The following is a 20,811-nucleotide window of genomic DNA, read 5'->3' on the forward strand; positions in this document are numbered from 1 at the left end:
TCCCAGCCGGTTGATGAGCTATTGACCCCCCCACCTCCGTCCTCTGGGTCAATTAGCCAAAAGTCAATTCACCAAACTTGACAAATCTACCAATTCTTTTATGAATATATTCATAAACTTTCCTTGACTATCATCTGATGAATAGGTTCATTGTTTGAATATACCGAATTTACTGATTCTTATTATGAATGCGTTTGCTGAATATGGTCACGATGAATATGGTTTCAAACGTAAACATCCTCTTATGAATACATTCACGAGTCCATTAGTCTTTTGAACGTACCCGAGACGTCTGCCGTGCACCGGGACTGCTCCCGCCGACGCCGATTTCCTTTGAACTCTCCTCATCTGTTTGGCCAACTTTTTAACATTTTCAGGAGAATTCCTTTGCAGATTTTTCAAATAGCTCCTCAACCAAAGAGAAACTCTTCCAGCCAATAAAAATTGCTGGAAACTTTTATTAGTAGTTTTATTTGAAAGCAAACTTTTTGTTGAACGATGCATGCTTCAGAAAAGCACACAGCGTGATTCCTGCCGGACGAGTCATAGTGACGTGAACTCGCCTGTGCGGTCGACACCGACTGAGACATCTTCTCTAGTCCCCTTCTTCCTGCCCCCTCCAATGTACCCTCTCCAGCCATCGCCGCCCTCCCCCCGGGGGGGGGGGGTCCGTCTGTCCGGAATTTCATTTAAGTGGTATAGAGTGTGAATACTTTCATGCTTGTTTCTTTTGCTCAGCATTATGGGTGTGAGTTGTCACTGTTGTTACGTGTAACAGTGGGTATTCTGTTTTAGCGATGTGTTTTATCCCATTGATGTTTAGTGATGCGTTTTATCCCATTGATGAATATACCATAACTTATTTACCCAGTCCCCTGGTAATGTAAGGGGAAAAAAAAAAAACTAGGAGCCACTCAAATGCCCATTGAGTGTACCGGTCAGAGAACATGCATGTGTCCAACTTTAGAAATACGGACAAACCTTCTATGTCTACAGCTTCTTCTTAACTGTCTCGAAGATTTCTGCACACATTTCGCAGATGGTTCTCATTTTATCTTCATAGCAGCCTATTAAGTCATGTTCAGCTGGCAAAGATCGTAGAATAGTTTGGTCTTCTTATCACCACGTGTAATAATCAAAAGGCACATTCCACCACGAGTAGCCAGCGTTTCAGTGTGGACTTGCTCCCAGTTCCTCACGTCTGCCGCAAATCCGTAGCAGCTGCGGAAGGCCGGAGCAGCCACGTGAGAATGAGATCCCCAAGTGCCGGTCACTGTTAGCCTAAGTTGTGTTTCTGGCAAATGTATTACTTAAGACATGGGCAGAACATGGCTAAGATACCGAAAGGTTGCAACATTTTTATTTTATTTTTTCATTATAAAATTTTTTCAAGGTATACTGTATCCTTTTTCTTTTCCTTTTTTTCCTTTGTTGATTTTAGAGAGAGAAGGAGTGAGAGGGGGAGAGAGAGAGAGAAGCATCAGTGAGAGAGAACATCAACTGGTCACCTCCTGCATGCCCCCACTGGGAATCAGGCCCATGACCTGGGCATGTGTCCTGACCAGGAATCGAACCGGTGACCTCTTGGTGCATGGGTCGATGCTCAACCACTAAGCCACACTGGCCGGGCCCTGCTTTTTTAAATTACATTTATTGTGGTGACATTGGTTAACATGCTCATATAGGTTTCAGGTGTGGGTGTCTATGTCGCAAGATCTGTGACTTGCACTGTGTGCCCACCACCCAAAGTCAAGTCATCTCCCATTACCACATATTGTCTACGGCCACACCACCCTGAACATGCTTGATTTCATCTGCAACATTTTAAAAAAAGATGTCCAACAGGATGTCGAGTAACCTATTTAATCAAAGAGGCCATCAACTATAACGCACACCATTATCTTATTGGACAAAAATAATATGGGGATATTACAGTTGGTGACATGGTCTAATTTAATTTGACAAGAATTTTTTGCTAAACAATTGATAAAATTCAGCACTTCAAAAGAGGTAGAAACAGTCTCTTAATATGTAAAATGCTGAAATGTAAACTTTAATCACTAAGCTTAGAAAATTAAAAGTATTATATTCTTATGTATTTCCACAGAAAGAATAGAATAATCTTTTTTTTTTCTTTATTGATTTTTTTTCTTAGAGAGAGAGGAAGGGAGAGGAAGAGGAAGAGAGATAGAAACATCGATGAGAGTGAACATTGACTGGCCGCCTCCTGCGTGCCCTCCACTGGGGATCGGGCCCACAACCTGGGCATGTGCCCTGACTGGGAATCGAACCGGCGACCTCTTGGTGCATGGGTCGACGCTCAACCACTGAGCCACACCGGCTGGGCTTTATTTATTTATCTATTTATTTATTTTGCATAATCTTTAAATATGCACAAGAAACAACATTCTCGAGTGTATTTTTAGGAAGAGTTGGCACATTTCTGAGAATGGGCTGTTTGGCAAAGGCTTTTGGCGAGTTTGCCTCTTCCCTGGCGGTGGGCAGGAGTGGAACGGAGTGGTCCCTGGAGGTGCGCGCAGTCTCCGCTCCTCTGAAAGTTGAAGGCACTTGTGGCCCCTTTTCTGGACGTTGTGGCGGCACCGTCCTGGGGTGTGCGGGCATCAGCTGCCCTGGCCCGTCTGTAGGATCTGACCTGTCCCTCCTCCCCAGCCATCCTGCTGGGCTCCCGGGAGCTGATCCGCAGCAGGCGTCTGAAACAGCTGCTGGAGGTCGTCCTGGCCATCGGTAACTTCATGAACAAAGGACAGCGTGGGGGCGCCTACGGGTTCCGGGTGGCCAGCCTCAACAAGATCGCGGACACCAAGTCTAGCATCGACAGGTAGGACCCCGCCGGCTTCCTAGCCGGTCTCACCCCGCCTGGCCTCTCCCCTCGTCCCTTTCACCCTCCCTGCATCTCCAGCCTCTGTCCTCTACCACCTCACCCTCGTTTCCCACTGACCCCAATCCCTTACCCACGAGCTGACGACCATCCGCAGAAACATCTCTCTGCTCCATTACCTGATCATGATCCTGGAGAAGCACTTCCCGGACATCCTGAACATGCCCTCGGAGCTGCAGCATCTTCCAGAAGCCGCCAAAGTCAAGTGAGGGGCCCCTCGGAAGCTTCCTTCTCGCTGTGTCCACCACGTTCTTGTCTAACTGTCCTCCCTGGGGCCACTCTGGGCTGAGCAGGGATGGGCAGTGTCTCTGGGTCTGCCAAACGAGACAGACTATTTGCTGTCCAATCCTTCTTTCAGAGATGCTCCCAGGAAGCAGAGTGGGGGCGGGGAAGTGAGCCAGGCCTGGGAAGACTGCCAGGGAAGGAGGTGTAATTCAGTCACCTACCACTGGGGGCAGCTGGAGCTTGACTTTCCAGGGAAGCCTGGGAGACAGTGTAGGACACTCACTCTCCTTATGTTACCGGAGGGGCGAGGGAGCTGGGACATCATACACCATCTCCCGTGGGTCCCTGGCCGAGGGGTGCAGGGGGTGGGGCATTACTCTCTGGCTCCCAGAAAAAGTGCTCGCAGTTGGAAGTCAGGCCTGGGCACTGCAGCGGGTGGACCAAGGAGAGATGGTGGGGCACCGGCAGTATCTGCTACAGGCAAGAAGTCAGGCCTGAGCATGCACAGACTGAGAAGCATCTTCCGTGGAAGTGGAGATGCGGTGCTACCTGGCTCATGTGCACGGAATCTCACTGCGTGCAAGAATAACACTTGTAAGTTAGGAGCTTACAAGTATTACCTGGTGGTAAAAAGAAAGAAATCCAAGCCAGAGGCCATGTGTTAGAAACCTGACATTTCTGATCTTGAAGGATCTGGAGAACTTACGCCCCACCCCTGCTATTTTACAGAAGCACAGACAGCAGGGAGGGCGGTGCTTTGCCACGTGTTAGTGGCCAGTGCAGGGCTGGAGCACAGGTCCCCGACCCCCAGGCCACTGGGCTTTGCACTGCCCTGTCCCGGGACCACCCTCATCTCCTGTCCCTCCCCTCCGTGTCCCCCCCACAGCCTAGCAGAGCTGGAGAAGGAGGTGGGCAACCTCAGGAAGGGCCTGAGAGCGGTCGAGGTGGTGAGTACATCTTCCCTGCCTGCCTGGTTAGAGGGGATGCTGACAGGGGCACTGGGCCAGACAGTGGCCCCCAGGCAGCAGACCTGTCCAATGCACTTCTGGCCCAAAGTTCCTGGCTGGGTGACAGACTGATGGGCACAGCCTCTGGCACAGACCCAGCCCTCGGGGAAGATGTCTGGATTATCTGGGGCTTAACTTGAGTCTCTAAGAGGGACATTGAGACGGACCCTTGACGCTGAGACACATGCTTACCTTTGATTCTAGTAGGTGGGAAGGAGGACCCACATCCTTTGGGAGCTGCCAGGGGCAGCTAGCACACAGTGTGACCTCCCCAGGAATCCCTGCCTTGTTTCTTTACCTCCTCCCAGGGCCAGGGGAGGGGTTGGCCTGTGCTCTGGGCTGGAGACAAGGTCATCCCTGCTGATGGCTTCCAGCCGACACTCTCTCTGGCCCAGGCTAGGCTGGGTCAGTATGGGGACGTCCCCAATCCTTTGATCCTCATATGTAGGAACTAGAGACCTTTCCTGTCTTCACTGAGTGTATGTGTGGGGGTGTTAGGTGGGTAAGAATTAGCTTAGAGAACAAAGTTAAATACGAGAAAGGCCCTGGCTGGTTTGGCTTAGTGGTTAGAGTGTCTTCCCAAGGACTGAAGGGTCGCGGGTTTGATTTCCAGCCAAGGGCACGTACCTAGGTTGCAGGTTTGATCCTCATGCCAGGTTGGGGTCGTGCGGGAGGCAACCAATCAATGTGTCTCTCTCACATCAATGTCTCTCTCTCTCTCTCTCTCTGAAAATCAATAGAAAAATATTGAGGATTAACTAAAAAATGTATGAGAAAGAACCTTTCATTGCACTGTGAGGGGGGTGGGTGCAGAGGTGGTTGCCAGTTTATAAAGTGCTCCCCGAAGCGTGGTCCCTGGACCGGCAGCATCAGCTAGATTTAGGAATGCCTCTCGTACCTGAGTGCGCACACGGATCACCCGAGGGTCCTGTTAAAATGCAGACCCCGTTCCACAGGTCTGGGGTGGGGCCCGAGGGTCTGTATGTCTTCAAATTTCCCAGGTGATGTTGAGGTGGCTGGTGGCAGGCCACACCCGGGGTAGAGAGGATCTAGAGAGAGGAAGATGGCCCGGGGGACTGGTCGATAGCTCTCACACCCGTTGCTGCCCTTAAAGTTGGGGCCCCGGGGTATTCCCTCTTGCAAAGGAAGGCTCAGGGGCCTGCGATCGAGGAGAAGGGAGGGCGGTGTGGGAGCCCGGATCCCCCCCACCCCGTCTAACCAGCACCTCGCCCTCCCTCCTCAGGAGCTGGAATATCAGAAGCGCCGGGTGCGGGAGCCCAATGACAAGTTTGTCCCAGTCATGAGCGACTTCATCACGGTCTCCAGCTTCAGCTTCTCGGAGCTGGAGGACCAGCTTAACGAGGCCAGGGACAAGGTGAGGGGCCCGAGCCCGCTCCAACTCGGCCTGATGTGCACAGGGCTCCTTCGCCCACTCCTACCAGACGCCCCGGAGGGACAGACCCAGAACCACAGAGCTGAGGAATAACCCGCCTTCACTCCCACAGAAAGAGCCATAGCAACTCTGATGCAAGGACCGCGGTCCGTGCGCCGGGTGCAGGCACCACACTGAGTATTTTACATCAGTGTCACGATGCACTGCATGGGGGTGTTGGAAGGCTATTAGTCCTTTCAACAGATGTGTCCACTGAGATCCAGAGAGGTTAAGTAACTTGCCCGAGGTTGCCCAGCTGTGACAGACAGAGCTGGGTTAGTCTCCTGACGAGCTCGGCCTTGGTCTCAGTTGCTGTCCTCCTGCTTCTCGCATGCACGCACGCACGCACCCATCTGTGGGAGTCTTACTGAAATGCGCGTCCTCCTTCAGAAGGTCGGGAATGGGGCCTGAGACTCAGCATTGCCAGGAAGCTCCCAGGAGATGCCCCCGCCGGTCCACGGAACACACTGCGTGTAGTGAGATCTTTTTCAGGGGACTTTGAGTGGGTTAGAGATGACAGCCTCATTAAAGAACAGTGCCTGGCACATAGAGTTATAGCTAGAACTTGACATCTATGAACTCATTTAAACCCCAAAACAACACCGAAGTAGGTTCTGTTATTATCATCCCCATTTTACAGATGAGAAAACCGAGGCACAGAGGGTTAACGAACTAGCCCAATAACTATGATCTCTGAGGTCCTTTTGATTTCTGACCAGGGAGTTCCTTCCCAGGGTCTGCGGCTCCTGATCCCACACTCAAACCGTCACAGACACAGAGTGGCTCTAGGCAGCCGCATCAGCCTGCTTGGACACCCCGCCATGTCCCTAGGGTGTCTACCCCCACCCTTTCCCTCAGCCTTACCCCAACTCCAATGGTAATGGGGTCTCTCCTTCTCCAGCCCTGACCCATGGCAAAGGCCCCCAGCCTCGAACAGGGCTCTGCTCTGGCTGGCACCCAGCTAACCACATGGCCTGGGCCCACAGTGCTTGGGGTGACTCTCCAACACCCCTTCTTCCCCCAACAGTTCTCCAAGGCCCTGGTGCACTTTGGGGAGCAGGACAGCAAGATGCAGCCAGATGAATTCTTCGGCATCTTCGACACCTTCCTGCAGGCCTTCTCGGAGGCCCGGCAGGACCTGGAGGCCATGAGGAGGAGGAAGGAGGAGGAGGAGCGGCGGGCACGCATGGAAGCCATGGTGAGCGGTGGGCAGGACCTGAAGAGAGAGGCCGGTCTGAGTGGGTGCTGCTGGGGGACAGTGGCAGGGGCGTGTGTGAGGAGGGCAGGGCCTGAGAAACACTGTAGGGCTGAGGGGAGGCCCCCAAGGGGGGAGAACGGTCTGCCCAGCCTGAGGCGCACAGCATCCAGGCGCACCGCCTAGGAGCTGCCCCCGGAGGACGCTGGCGGGAAGTCGCCCGGGCTGCTCCAGCCTTGCCCCCTCTGCCCCACCCTTGCAGCTGAAGGAGCAGCGGGAGCGGGAGCGGTGGCAGCGGCAGCGGAAGGTCCACGCAGGCAGCGCGCTGGAGGAGGGAGGCGAGTTCGACGACCTGGTGTCGGCCCTGCGCTCCGGGGAAGTGTTCGACAAGGACTTGTGCAAGCTCAAGCGCAGCCGCAAGCGGTCAGGGGCCCAGGCCCTGGAAGTCACCCGGGAGCGGGCAATAAACAGGCTAAATTATTGACCTGGGGACTGGCCGCAGCAGGAGGCCAGGAGACAGGGATGGACAAGGGGCTGTGGAGGAGGCGGGGAACAGACCACGTGGTGCTCGGCGTAGAGCCCTGGGCTGGGCCCTGGGCTGGGCTGTGAGGCAGGACCTGGCGTCCCCCACACTTACCTGAAGGGGCCTCCCCGCTCCCCTTCCCATCCTTCTGCTCCCCGGCCCGCAGGGGTCACTCTCCGAGGCTCACTTGGACACCCCTGGCAGGCTCGGCATGGGCGCCACACGTTGGCACAGCACTGTTCCAGGCCTGGGCTGGACAGGCCCATGGGTCTTGTCCAGAGTCATGTGCAGTGGGGAGTACCCGTGGGGTGGGCGCCCCGAGAGCCAGCGTGAGAACCCAGGCTCCCATCCCTCGAGAGGCAGCAGAACGTGACATTGACTGGGACCCGAATTCCTCTTGATGGAACGGAAGAGGCCTCTTGCGTCCCAGCTGCATGGGCCCCGGGGGGAAGGTGCTGGCAGAGCCCAGGGACCGAGCCCCAGGGCGGGGAGTGCCTGCGTCCTCCGGCACCACCCCCAAGCCTCTCAGGCTGCCTGAAGACTCCCTTCCTTCCCTGTCACCTCTGTCCCCTCCACTAACCCAGAATCCCAGAACCCCCTTCGGGTTCTGACGCCTGTGGCCCGCTGTCAGGCACCCGGTGAACCTGATAAAGGGAGGTGGCAAAGACCCTGCTCGTCACCCACACCTCGCGCCTTGGGCACAGGGACCATGGAACAAAACCCATCCCCCACCTGCCCTGGACCAGGGTCTTGCAGAGACAGTGACCGCACGTGTTGGCTAGGATTTCCTGACAGCCCCCCATCAGAGGGCAGCGCGTCAATGCCTAGCCCCCCTCGAGCTTTCTGGTCTACCACTCCATGTTACTCAGACCCCAAACTCTGACGTGCCTGGGGCAGAAGCCACAGTGACCTTCACCCTGTCCAGCTAGGAGACCCCCTCAAACCATGGGTGTCTGTCTGGCTGAGGCTGGCGCTGGGGTGTCAGTTCCCGAGAGGGCCCCGAGGGCCAGGGCTGCCCTCCGCATTTCCATGCCATCTCCTGAGGTATCTCCTCTGGGGCGTTCAGACGGGGCCAGAGCAGGCAGGGGAAGCAGGGGGAGGGGGAGGGATGATGGGGGGAGGGCTGACTTCCCTGGGGAGTGCACTGCCTGGAGGAGCCAAGGGGGCTGGCGGGGGTCCCACCCCCATCGTCGGTACCTGATTGGGTTCTTCCACCGGACTGCGGGGGCCCATTCCTGCTCACTGCCACCTCCCCTCCGTCCATTCCCGTTTTCCGTGCTGGCCATCTTGAGTGGGTGGGTTGATGCTGTATCTAAACAAAACGCTATCTTCTGAGAGGGGAGGTGAGGTCAGGCCCATCAAGGCTCTTATTTCCCAACACATTTCTCCCCCTCGAGTTGACCTTGCCGCCTCGACTCTGCCTGCCGGAACCCCTATCCCGGGGCTCCTTGCCCCTGTCCTCCTGCCCCTCCCTGTATGTTTCCCACCTTCCCGCCTCCTCCTCCGGCTCAGGGTCACCGCCAGGGGACAGACCGGTGGGCTGGGTCCACTCTTCAGCTGCCTATTTTTTTCCTACTTCAGATTCCTGGGGGGCTGGGGAGGGGCCGTAGTAGCTTCGGGGAAGAAACAAGGTTGGAGAGCCCAGCATGTGTGTTGGTTCGAGGGGGAGGGATCTGAGCAAGGGCAAGTCTGGCCAGGACCTGTGCGAAGGGCCACCTGGAGCCCAGGCGACGGCTGCCGGAAGGGGGCAGAGCCTTCTGCCATCGTACAGGCGCGCGCCCCCGCAGGACGCTGGCGTTGGGATGACGGGAAGTTGTGGGTGGGTCTCTGAACTCCCCTCTGGGACTGGCTGGGGTCAACCTAACCCACAGGGCGGAAACGGGGGGGCGCCGCTTCCCACCCAAGAATCACATCCAAACCCCGATTCCCACCCGCATGGGAGAGGACGAAGGACGAGCATGGACGCTGGTCAGGACACGTGGCCTCGCGGAGCAGCAGTTTACAGAGGACACATACATTGTTCCAGGGCTCCGGCTTCTCACCCCCAGCGACTTCTTCTCTATTTATTATTTTCAAGGTCTGGCCAGTGGCTCTGCGCCAGACACCACTGTAGCCAGATCTCCGAGAGGGGCTGCCCCCAGGCCGTGCGGCTCACTGGGCAGCAGGGCCGGTGCCCGTGGAGACGGCCGAGCTGGTCCTTGACTCACTACGTGTCTACGCCTGTTCGTTCCTTGGTCTTTCCCAGTGCCCTCCCCATCCTTCCTGCCGCCTTCGGGCAGATTTCTCCCGCTAGTTCGTGTCCAGTGTAAAATCCAGTTAACCTAATGCAACCTGTCCCCTTTGGCAGCAGCGCCCACGCCCCCTCCTGGATGGAAGTGAGGTGTGGTTCGGGCAGGGGCCTTTCGGGGTAGCCCTCCCCGCCCTGTCTCCACCAGCGGGGAGTGTGCGGTCCCCTCCCCACCGCGACCAGGCCTTCGCGCCAAGGCCGCTCACCAGCTGTCTCAGAGGGCAAATGAGGTCAATGTATGAAATCGGCAGCGTCCTTTTACCCGCACCTTTTTTATAAGAATATATTGTAATACTAAAAGCTATTAAATCCATACCACCCCCCAGCCTGCCTCAAAACGTGTGCTTTCTTCTCGTGGGGACTTGAGGTGGGCTGGGGACCAGGCACGGCCGGGGCACGTTGGAGCTGGCGCCCACCAGCTCTGAGTGTGCAACTGTGACATTTTCAAGCCAGTTCTCATGGCCTTTCCTCTTCCTGAGATGGCTGTAAAACATTCAGCAGCACAGCAGGTGTAGGGCAGAGGGGAGGCAGGAGGGGTGGCCCCGAGGGTGAACCCACCAGACGAGTCCAGGGCTGGGGGATGTGAAACCCAGGAACGTCTTATTGCACCCCTGACCTGCTGGCCAGCGCTGAGCTTCAGACACCCCACCGGACCGCTTCCTGTAGACGGTGCATTTCCACGCCCCCACCCCCTCCTCCCTTCTCCCACAGGGAAGGTGGGGATAGAGGGAAGACATCCCTCCAGCCTTCCCAGCATCCCTGCTCCTCCTCCCCGGGGAGGGCTTTGGGAGGGCGTTGAGGGGGCAGGAAACCGAGCAGCCAGTGTCCTGTGCACAGAACAGCCCGCTCTTGCGTCTGCAGGGTTGGCATCAAGGCTTTATTTTGTGCGCTGTAGGGGAAGGCAATCAACTCTCTTCTTTCCCTGATATGTTCCAGAACCAAGGGGGGCAGTGGGGGGAATAGCAGTGCACAGGCCAGGTGTGGCGTGAGCATGACCAGCTGGTCAGGGGTCCTCAGGGCTGCAGCCCGCGTGTGTGTCTGAGGAGGGGGCAGGCCAGGGAGCAGGCAGGAGGGACCAGACTTTCTGAGGACGCAGGGCGAGAGGCAGGGGCAGGCAGGGCTGCCGAAGAGAAGTCGTACATTCTCAGCGCGAGCTGTGCTCCCTCCACGTGGGTCCTCTGCTTCGTGAGCCCTTATCCTCTTCCCAGGGAAGCAGCAGAGGAGAAAACCCAACGTGAGGAGCGGAAGTTACGGGCTGGACTCAAACTGGTTGTCTGAAACGGTGCGCAGGTAGCATAACTGACTTGTCAGTATCTAGCGTGGCTCACTGCGACCCTCCCGTGACCTAGTGTCCAGGAAGGCGAGGGGCCTGCGGTTTCCTCTGAGTGAAGGACACCTCACAGGCCGTCACAGGTCCTCTAGCAGTAAGGGGTGAACTGACCTGGGGTCCCTACTGGGGAAAGTAAACAGTGACGGAGTTAAGACCTAGACATCTTTCCTCGGTCCAGTTGCATCCCATCTCTTGATCTGGCTGGGCCGGGGGTGAGGGGGCGGGAGCGCTAAGTCCGATGGAAGTCCCCCCGCTGACCCCCTGTCTTGCTGATGAGCTTGATCTCCCCCAACACAATGTCCCTGCTGACAGCCTTGCACATGTCATACAGGGTGAGGGCGGCCACAGCAGCCGAGGTCAGGGCCTCCATCTCCACGCCGGTGGGGCCCCGGGCCTGGCAAGATGCCTGGATGGCCACGGCGTGGCGCGTGCTGTCCAGCTCCAGCCGCACCTGGACGTGGCTCAGGGCCACCTGGTGGCACAGAGGGATCAGCTGGCTGGTCAGCTTGGCCGCCTGGACTCCCGCCAGCTGGGCCACCACCAGGGCATCTCCTTTCTTGAGCCGGTTCTCTTGGACGAGTTTGAAGGCCACAGGCCCCAGGAGGACCACGGCAGAGGCCACGGCCACCCGTGCTGTGTCTGGCTTACTGCCCACATCAACCATGACTGCCCGTCCTTCTGAGTCCACGTGGGTGAGTTCGTCTGAGGTCGGCAGCCATCCTGAGTGGGTCGCAGGAGCCTGGGGCACGGGGCTAAGGCACTTTGGGCTGGTATCTGAGTCTGAGTGGGAACTGTAGTGTCTCTGAGGGGAGCCACACCCCAGCCATCGCCGGGTGAGGGGAGGGGGTTGGGGGACCCAGCATCCTTTCCACAAAGCCGCCTCCTGGCTGGAGACGCCCACTCTGTGTCTCAGACCCTGGATGCTGAGTGAGTCCCAAGAGGAAACGGCTGGAAGGGCTGGTGGGGAATCTTGGAGCAGCAAAGAGAATTCTGGGAGGCAAGGAGGAAAGAGAAGAGGTTAGTCCAAAGGTCATTCTCTTTCCACCTCTTCTCCCAACTATTCCCCCACCCCACTTCGAGTTCTCTTCCACTCTGGGGAAAGGCGGAAGAACAGAAGCAGAGCGAGGAGATAACACGGAAGACTCGCAGGTGGGGTTCCCCGGGATACAGGTGTGCAGCCCTTCCCAGGTGTTACACCGGACAAACCCCACCCGCTTCTGACTGCCCCACAGTGGTGGTGGGGGGTCCGGGCTCAACCTCCTCCCAGAACCTTGTTGCCCAAGTTCTCATAGGAAACACCTAAGGTCTGAAGCCCGAAGCCCGGATTGAGGACCTCTCCATGTCTCTTCATTTTCTTAAAAGAAAACTGCAGTGAGGTCTCGGCCTGAATGACAATCGCGGGCTGCGTCTCCACGTTCTCTGGGAGAGTTCGCAGTGATCCTGTCACTGCAGACTAGCCCCTGGGTGGGAACAGGCACCCTGTTTAAACGAGCCCGTCGGACGGGCACCTACGACAGGCGGCTGCCAGTGGTCCCGAAGGCCCCGGGAACCTCAAAGGGCGACCGGCACACCAGTGCCCCCGAGAACTGCTGGAGACGCCGACTCCCACCCAGGCCTCCCTCCCCCGCGTCTCACGGGACGAGATCCCCGTGGTCCGGATGCGCTGAGTGTGGGGCCCGTTCTAGGCACGGGTGGTGTTCAGAAACCAGACTGGTCCAGCGACTGTCCTGCAGAGTGATCTTAGGTCGCCCGGAGCAAACCGGTCTCCCCACTTCCAGCTCTCCATCATGCTCTGGCCCCTACCTTGCCAGTGTCAGAGGCACAAGCTCTCTTCTAAGGGGCTATCCAGCACCCCACTGCTGGCCATCCAGGTACCCCCACTCCTTCAAGGTGTGTTGGCATGGCTCAACCCCACACCAGGACTCTGATGCTGCAGGTGGGGGAGGCAAGGTGGTCAGTTCTCTTCCCTGCGGGGCTCTTGGGTGAGCTGCCTTCCCCTCTGGGGGCTGAGCGGAGGGGGTCCTGGCTGTCTTTGCCCCCCTGCAGCCTGCTCCCCTCCGGCTCGCCCTGCGCCAACCCCGGCAGAAGAGAGCCCCCGCCCCTAGTGTTCCTCACTGCTTTCTCCTGCCTCGTGGTGCAGCTCAGGGCCCAGACCTGGCTGTGGCCAAGGGGGCCAGGCTGCCCTGCTCGTCTGGGCGTTATGCCAGGGGGATCACAGCACCCCTGACGTTCCTCGTGGCCCAGCGCTGCCCAGGTGGAGACCACTACACTCTACAAGATGGTGTTTGTGTTGGAAGCCTCCTCTGCAGTGAAAGATGCTCACATCGTGTTAAGTTCCAGGAGCTAAGGAACCGGGAAGCTGCGGTCCTGGCTGTGTCCTCCCTGGCGAGACCAGTGAGTGACAGGCTTAGCTGCCTCTGGCTCTGCCCTGCACAGACGCTAACCACATCGCCCCACGGGCTCTGGGGCCCGATGCACCCATGGGAGGGCCCGACGGGCTCTGGGGCCCGATGCACCCATGGGAGGGCCCGACGGGCACTGGGGTCCGATTCACCCATGGGAGGGCCCGACGGGCACTGGGGTCCGATGCACCCATGGGAGGGCCCGACGGGATCTGGGGCCCAGACGCACCCATGGGAGGGCCTGACGGGCACTGGGGTCCGATGCACCCATGGGAGGGCCCGACGGGATCTGGGGCCCGGACGCACCCATGGGAGGGCCCGACGGGCACTGGGGTCCAGATGCACCCATGGCAGGGCCCACACTAGAGGGACGCCTGGAACTGTGCCCGAGTGGGGACACTCTAGAACTGAGGACAGGGTCTCTGCTCTAACTGGGATCTCTATTTTAGGGGCACAGCTCAGCTGTCATTAAATCCAGAGGGCACCCCCCAGTTTCTGGTGAGGCAGGGCTGTCTTTGCAGCTGGGGAGGGGCGTGTACAGGGAAGGGCGCCCAAGGCTTGAAGGGTTGAAAGGACAAAGAGGAACAGAAGAAACCAGGGCTGAGAATATCAGGACGAAATGCAGGATGCAGGGGTGCCTTGTGGCAGTGGCCCTACCCCACGGGAACCCCAAGGACAAGGGGGAGTGGTTACGTACTGCTGGGTCACCCACCGATGAGGATCATGGGTCGGTTCTTCATCCGGGAGATATTGAACATGCCTGGGGTAAGGGAGAGAGGGGGAAGGAAGGGGAGCAGGGGGGGGCAGTTCAGTGACAGGAACATGGGCAGCAGGTGACAGCCCGAGGGTGCACTGCCTACGAGCACTGACAGAGCGCACTGTGCACTGCGGGGCCCCATGACCCGGCCCAGAGGTGTGTGGACAGCAGGACCTGCCCCCCACAGCCCTCTTCCCCCCACCGAATAAAACAGCCCACAAGAATCCAGGGGCCCCTCCTCTGTGCCAGCCTCCCAAGGAGGACTATCACACACCCCGTCACAGGGTCCAGGAGTGACTGGGAGTGAGGACAGCACTGAGTCGCCCTGGGTCCCTGCCGGCCGTCCTTTGCCCTCTCGCCCCAAACTACGACCTCCCTCCAACTGCCAGTGCCCCGCTGGCCGCCAGCCCGGCCTGCCCAGCCCGGCCCTTACCTGCGTGCTGCGGCTTCTTCCTGCCCACGGCAGCCCCGATGACCCTCAGCAGCTGCTCCTCGGAGTCCCCAGCCCGCAGGTGGTCCCGGAGGGATACCTCTGAGTTCCCAAAGAGGCAGACCTGCAGGGGTCACCACGGGGGAGGGGGGTGTGAGCCCTGACCTGGCCCTTCAGCCCTGACCCGGCCCATCCCTAGAGACGCCCGGGGGCTGAGCCCAGCGCCCAGGCCTCCCAGGGTGGGCACGGGCAGGGCAGGACTTCCCTCTGGGAGGGCAGAGGTGCTGGACGAAGGATTCCGAGGCTGGAAGGGCAGGGCGTGGAATGGGACCTCCCCGGCCACCTCTGATTCAGGGCCGTGGGGCCTTCAGCGTGGAGAGCACCGGAGGGAACTACAGAGCTGCCTGCGGAGACCGCATGGAGTCCAGAGCCCCGCCCGGGCCTCCTGGGGGCCACCAGAGGGCCCGATGAGGGCACACCCCCTGGTTCCTCAGTCCCCTCCTCTCATGGACGTTAGCTGCCTGCCCCACCCCCCTCCTTGTGACCCCTGGTGTGTGACGCAACAGCAGAGGGCTGGTGGGGATGGGGTCCTGAGGTTGGTCCCTCCTGCCTCAGAGGCCCCAGCTCTGAGAGGCTGGAACTGGGGGGAGGCTCAGGGATAAGTGAGGCAGTTCCGGAGAGGAAGAGACCTCCCACCCTCCCTCAGAGCCTCACAAAGCACCTACTGCATGCCAGCACCATAAAGGCTCTGTGGACTCACAGAATGAGACGCCCCAAGGGCAGTCGCCAGAGAAGACAGCAGTGACATCAAAGCTTCACCCATGTTAGTCCCGTCCCCTCTCCCCCAGGCCCTAGGCTCACTCTCCGCCACCAGGAGGCTCCTCTGGACTCCACCTTCCAGGTCCCGTCCAGCTGGCCTCCGCCTGGGTGTGGCCGACGGGAGATGGGAGCCTGGGAGGCCGGGAGTGTGCTCCGCTTCCTCCCCACGCTGACTGAAGGGCTGCTTCCCTCCCTGACGACACCAGCTCTCACTGGGCCCGGGTGACACCCGTCCTCCACGCCGCTCCCCCCAGGGTGGGAAGACCTGCGGCTCCTGCAGTGTCTCAGCCTCCCTCACGCCCCTCATTGGCTTCTTCAGTCCTTCCCTTCAGATTTCCACCTTCCACCCGCTGGGCCGAATCACACCAGCCACCTTCAGGTCAGTTTTATATCCCCTTCTAGGAAAATCTTTTTAGCTTTCTACCAACAGCTGGACAGTTCCTTTTGGATGTCAAACTAGATGCATATGAACCCATCCCACCTCCACCCGCCACCCGACCTGCATCCTAACCAGGTCCCGAATCAACCAGCCACAGATGCCTTCGTCTCCTCCCTCCACCTGCCCGACCAGGTCTCTCCATTCTTCCCCCATCTTCACCTTCCACTCTTACATATTTGGAACAGCACTAAATGTCCACCTAACCAGTCTTCCTAGTTCCAAATCCAGTGGGTTATTCTTCCGAAGATGTGAGTGGGGACGGTGACTTCGCTGTGCTCAGAATCTCTGCACAGCGCCCCGTCAGCAGAACTCTGCACAGCGCCCCCTGTCAGCAGAGCACTGCACAGCGCCCCCTGTCAGCAGAGCACTGCACAGCGCCCCATCAGCACAACTCTGCACAGCGCCCCCTGTCATCAGAACTCTGCACAGCACCCCCGGTCAGAAGAACTCTGCACAGCGCCCCCGGTCATCAGAACTCTGCACAGCGCCCTATCAGCAGAACTCTGCACAGCGCCCCCGGTCATCAGAACTCTGCACAGCGCCCCCGGTCATCAGAACTCTGCACAGCGCCCCATCAGCAGAACTCTACACAGCGCCCCCTGTCAGCAGAACTCTGCACAGTGCCCCATCAGCAGAACTCTACACAGCGCCCCCTGTCAGCAGAACTCTGCACAGCGCCCCCTGTCAGCAGAACTCTACACAGCGCCCCATCAGCAGAACTCTGCACAGTGCCCCATCAGCAGAACTCTACACAGCGCCCCATCAGCAGAACTCTACACAGCGCCCCCTGTCAGCAGAACTCTGCACAGTGCCCCATCAGCAGAACTCTACACAGCGCCCCCTGTCAGCAGAACACTGCACAATGCCCCCTGTCAGCAGAACTCTGCACAGCGCCCCCCGTCAGCAGAACTCTGCACAGTGCCCCATCAGCAGAACTCTACACAGCGCCCCCTGTCAGCAGAACTCTGCACAGTGCCCCGTCAGCAGAACTCTACACAGCGCCCCCTGTCAGCAGAACTCTGCACAGTGCCACGTCAGCAGAACTCTGCACAGCGCCCCCTGTCAGCAGAACTCTGCACAGTGCCCCGTCAGCAGAACTCTACACAGCGCCCCCTGTCAGCAGAACTCTGCACAGCGCCCCCCGTCAGCAGAACTCCGCACAGCGCCCCCCGTCAGCAGAACTCTACACAGCGCCCCCCGTCAGCAGAACTCTGCACAGCGCCCCCTGTCAGCAGAACTCTGCACAGCGCCCCCCGTCAGCAGAACTCCGCACAGCGCCCCCCGTCAGCAGAACTCTACACAGCGCCCCCCGTCAGCAGAACTCTGCACAGCGCCCCCCGTCAGCAGAACTCTACACAGCGCCCCCCGTCAGCAGAACTCTGCACAGCGCCCCCTGTCAGCAGAACTCTGCACAGCGCCCCCTGTCAGCAGAACTCTGCACAATGCCCCCTGTCAGCAGAACTCTGCACAGTGCCCCGTCAGCAGAACTCTACACAGCGCCCCCTGTCAGCAGAGCACTGCAGCTTCCACCTGGGCATTCAAGCCCCTGCAGCCTTTCTCCCAGATCTGACTTCCGTCTGCCCGGCCAGACAAGGGTTGACCCCACCTGTCTCCTCCCCAGCCTTCCCTTCCACACCACCCAGCAAGATTCACCAAGGCCCACAACGTGCCCCTCAAGGTCCAGCACCCTTACGAGCTGTGGCCACTCATCTGTACAGAATCCTGGCCCTGCACACCTTAGCGGCTGTGTCGGTTTTACAAGGAGACTTTGCACCCTAAAGGGTGGGGCAGGTCTATGCCCCCCTTTTACCCCCAAGGCAGACACACCGCACATGCTCATCAGACATGAGTAACGGAGGCTGGTCTCAGAGCTGAGCCCCTGGCCTGGTGGAAGGGGCAGAGTGCACAGTGACCCTTCACCCCTACCCCCAACTATGGCTCCTAATGAGGTGCAAGTTACTTTAGGGACCCAAGCAAGGAATCTGGGTGATGGTTCCACGGGGGCTATTTCACCTCCCCTGCTACTCCTGTGACCTCCCAAATCCGACACTATTTCACCAGCCCCTGCTGTGCCGGCCTCTCTCTCCAGCAAGGGGCGCAGGGGGGAGGGCACTCAGAACGCTCACCTTGAGGTTCCCGTCAGCAGTGATCCGCAGCCGGTTGCAGGTCCCACAGAAATGCTCAGACATGGATGTGATGAAGCTGACCTGGCCTCGGAAGCCAGGGATTTTAAAGGTCTGGGTGAAGAGGCAAAGAAGGGCAGAGAGGGGACATGGGTGGAGAGCACCAGCTCTCATGCCCTCACCTCAGAGCCCTCACTCCGCAGCCCTGCAGTGGAGCCCCAGGAGGAGCACCCAGGCCCTCGGCACAGAGGCCCCGGAGGAGCACCCAGGCCCTCGGCACAACAGGCCCCTGGGGGAGCACCCAGGCCCTCGGCACAGGAGGCCCCGGAGGAGCACCCAGGCCCTCGGCACAGCAGGCCCCTGGGGGAGCACCCAGGCCCTCGGCACAGCAGGCCCCTGGGGGAGCACCCAGGCCCTCGGCACAGCAGGCCCCTGGGGGAGCACCCAGGCCCTCGGCACAGAGGCCCCGGAGGAGCACCCAGGCCCTCGGCACAGCAGGCCCCGGGGGAGCACCCAGGCCCTCGGCACAGAGGCCCCGGAGGAGCACCCAGGCCCTCGGCACAGAGGCCCGGAGGAGCACCCAGGCCCTCGGCACAGAGGCCCGGAGGAGCACCCAGGCCCTCGGCACAGCAGGCCCGGAGGAACACCCAGGCCCTCGGCACAGCAGGCCCGGAGGAACACCCAGGCCCTCGGCACAGAGGCCCTGGAGGAGCACCCAGGCCCTCGGCACAGCAGGCCCGGAGGAGCACCCAGGCCCTCGGCACAGCAGGCCCGGAGGAGCACCCAGGCCCTCGGCACAGAGGCCCCGGAGGAGCACCCAGGCCCTCGGCACAGCAGGCCCGGAGGAGCACCCAGGCCCTCGGCACAGAGGCCCCGGAGGAGCACCCAGGCCCTCGGCACAGCAGGCCCGGAGGAGCACCCAGGCCCTCGGCACAGCAGGCCCGGAGGAGCACCCAGGCCCTCGGCACAGCAGGCCCTGGTGCACAAGTGGGATGGGCTCTCTGCTGTGTCTGACCTGCCGGGAGCAAATCTACCCGGGGCCTGTGGGCAGCGTGGACAGAGCAGTCCCGTGGAGGCGCAGACTGAGCACCTGCCACCACGAACTGCATGTGCCCTGAGACAAGCATCTAAACCCGTCCCACAGCCAGCGGCTGCTTTGTCCAGGAGAAGGGGGGCTGCTGGGAGGGCACTGAAAGGCTCCCTACTTCACAGGGACGGTCCTGCATCCCGGCTCTGACCTCGGTGTGGCCCTGCCAGCTCTCCCATCCTAGGCTGCAGGCACCCCGTCCTCCCTGCCCAGCCCCGGGCTGCCCCCCTACCTTGGCTGTGCTGGACTCCTCCTGGGGCAGCTTCTCCAGCTCCGGCCACCGCTGCTGGATGGTGTCCAGCATCTCCTTGTAGCTGACCATCTTCTTGAAGTTCCACTTGTTGCCTGTATGGGGGTTGGAGGCTCCTGAGTGCAGCGCTGCAGGGGCCTGGGGCTCCAGGCCCACCATCCCGCACAGCCCAGAAACCACATCTCTCCGACTGGAGGTCAGCAGGCCCTGCCTATCAGCCTCCCATGCTCCATGGCAGCCGAGCCTGTGGGGCCCCTCCCCCAACCCCATCCCGGAGACATTTCCATACACACAGCAGGACTGGAGGTCAGCAGCACCCACAGTGAGAGCCAGACCTTGCTGCCCCACTTCACCCTCTCGGGGTCTCCATGCTCTGCCCGCAGGCCCAGCCTCCTCTCCCCGCCCCCATCACTGACCGTCGAAGGGCATGTACTCTATGAAGCGCACGTCCAGGGGGAGGCCCTCGGTCAAGGCCACGAAGTCCAGGAGCTCCTCTTCATTCAGGCCTCGCATCACCACACAGTTCACCTGCCAGGGGCACAGGGACCATGAGCGCTGTCCCCCAGGGCTTTTGTTTGCAAGGATGACCTTGGGGAATCTGGGACCTGCCTCAGCTCTCCCCTGGGGTCCCCAACCCTTGCCTTTCACCCTCCAGTTCTCTTTGGGTTAGGATTCCATGGGGTCACACTGCCCCCTTCCTGGGGGGGTGAGGGGCAGGACTGGATGCAGTGGGCACGGAAGTGGTGGGGAGGGGACATGGGCCGACAGGGAGAGGCCAACCAGGGTGGAGGGCCCGAGAGTCAGGGCAGTAGCTGGGGCACGTCACCTTCACAGGGCTGTAGCCCAGCTCGATGGCCTTGTGGATGCCCTCCATGACCTTGTGGAAGCCTGCGGGGAAGAGAAGGTCCAGGCAGGGCTCCCCCGCCCACGCCCCCGCCCACGCCCCCGCCCCCGCGGAGGGAGCCCTGGCTGTGAGGCGTCTCCGAGATGCTGAGTCTGGGGTGGACACGTTTTCTGTGAAGGGTTGGGTCTAAAGATTTTAGGTTTTGTAGACCCAGAGGCAAAATTGAGGATATTATGTAGGTGTATGTCACAAAGACTTTATTGACTAAATCAGAAAATGGTGCTAATTGGGTTTACAAAATGCGTCAGGATGCCCTAGAACCGCTCTCCTCCAGAAGCACTCCCCACGGGGCACAGGGGTGTGGATGGGAGGGAGAGCTGACGGAAGGACAGACCGTCTCCAGTCCTCGTTCTGGGAAAGGAGATGCGGACACAGGGGGTAGATGAGGGTGTATGTGGGGGGTGGAGCCCACAGACACACCTCCTGTCCTCCTCGGACCGCTTGCTGGTTCTAGACAGACAGACCCCCTCAGGGTAAGCTCCCTAGACCTGACCCCTCCACCCGGTTCCTCAAGGCCCAGCCTGCACGCCTCTCCTGGGAAGCCCTCTAGGTTTTCCCCTGCCAGGAGTTCTCTCCCTCTAGACAGACGAAGGTGACCTAATGGCACCACAGCTTGGCCTGTGCTGCAGGGAGGTACTGTGTGTCTGTCCCCCCGCAGTGCCTGGAGCAGCCCTTCCCAGAGGGCAAGGACTCGGGGGCACT

At 59.7% G+C, this 20,811-nt stretch overlaps 2 protein-coding genes across 4 annotated transcripts in view; one reads left to right on the top strand and one right to left on the bottom strand.

The window, feature by feature from the left end:
- The window catches only part of DAAM2 (dishevelled associated activator of morphogenesis 2), a 44,289-nt gene extending 36,424 nt beyond the window's left edge, over positions 1 to 7,865 (top strand). For both annotated transcript variants that reach the window (XM_036248372.1, XM_036248373.1), the window contains 6 exons: positions 2,671 to 2,839; positions 2,997 to 3,104; positions 4,011 to 4,071; positions 5,375 to 5,506; positions 6,591 to 6,761; positions 7,021 to 7,865. In XM_036248372.1, the coding sequence (XP_036104265.1) occupies positions 2,671 to 2,839; positions 2,997 to 3,104; positions 4,011 to 4,071; positions 5,375 to 5,506; positions 6,591 to 6,761; positions 7,021 to 7,242 (863 nt within the window). In that variant the 3' untranslated portion in view covers positions 7,243 to 7,865. The remainder of the gene's footprint in view (positions 1 to 2,670; positions 2,840 to 2,996; positions 3,105 to 4,010; positions 4,072 to 5,374; positions 5,507 to 6,590; positions 6,762 to 7,020) is intronic.
- A 2,567-nt stretch (positions 7,866 to 10,432) lies between these two features.
- MOCS1 (molybdenum cofactor synthesis 1) overlaps positions 10,433 to 20,811 on the bottom strand; it is a 46,592-nt gene continuing 36,213 nt past the window's right edge. The window contains exons 5-11 of one of the 2 annotated variants that reach the window (XM_036248748.1): positions 20,032 to 20,093; positions 19,622 to 19,733; positions 19,188 to 19,300; positions 17,872 to 17,982; positions 14,491 to 14,611; positions 14,013 to 14,060; positions 10,433 to 11,888 (exon numbers count right to left, since the gene is read on the bottom strand). In XM_036248748.1, the coding sequence (XP_036104641.1) occupies positions 11,128 to 11,888; positions 14,013 to 14,060; positions 14,491 to 14,611; positions 17,872 to 17,982; positions 19,188 to 19,300; positions 19,622 to 19,733; positions 20,032 to 20,093 (1,328 nt within the window). In that variant the 3' untranslated portion in view covers positions 10,433 to 11,127. Of the gene's footprint in view, positions 11,889 to 13,997; positions 14,061 to 14,490; positions 14,612 to 17,871; positions 17,983 to 19,187; positions 19,301 to 19,621; positions 19,734 to 20,031; positions 20,094 to 20,811 lie in introns of both variants that reach the window. The other variant, XM_036248749.1, reaches the window with a different exon arrangement.

The sequence above is a fragment of the Molossus molossus genome, unplaced genomic scaffold, assembly GCF_014108415.1.
Source record: "Molossus molossus isolate mMolMol1 unplaced genomic scaffold, mMolMol1.p scaffold_m16_p_8, whole genome shotgun sequence".
In the NCBI taxonomy this organism is placed as follows: Eukaryota; Metazoa; Chordata; class Mammalia; order Chiroptera; family Molossidae; genus Molossus; species Molossus molossus.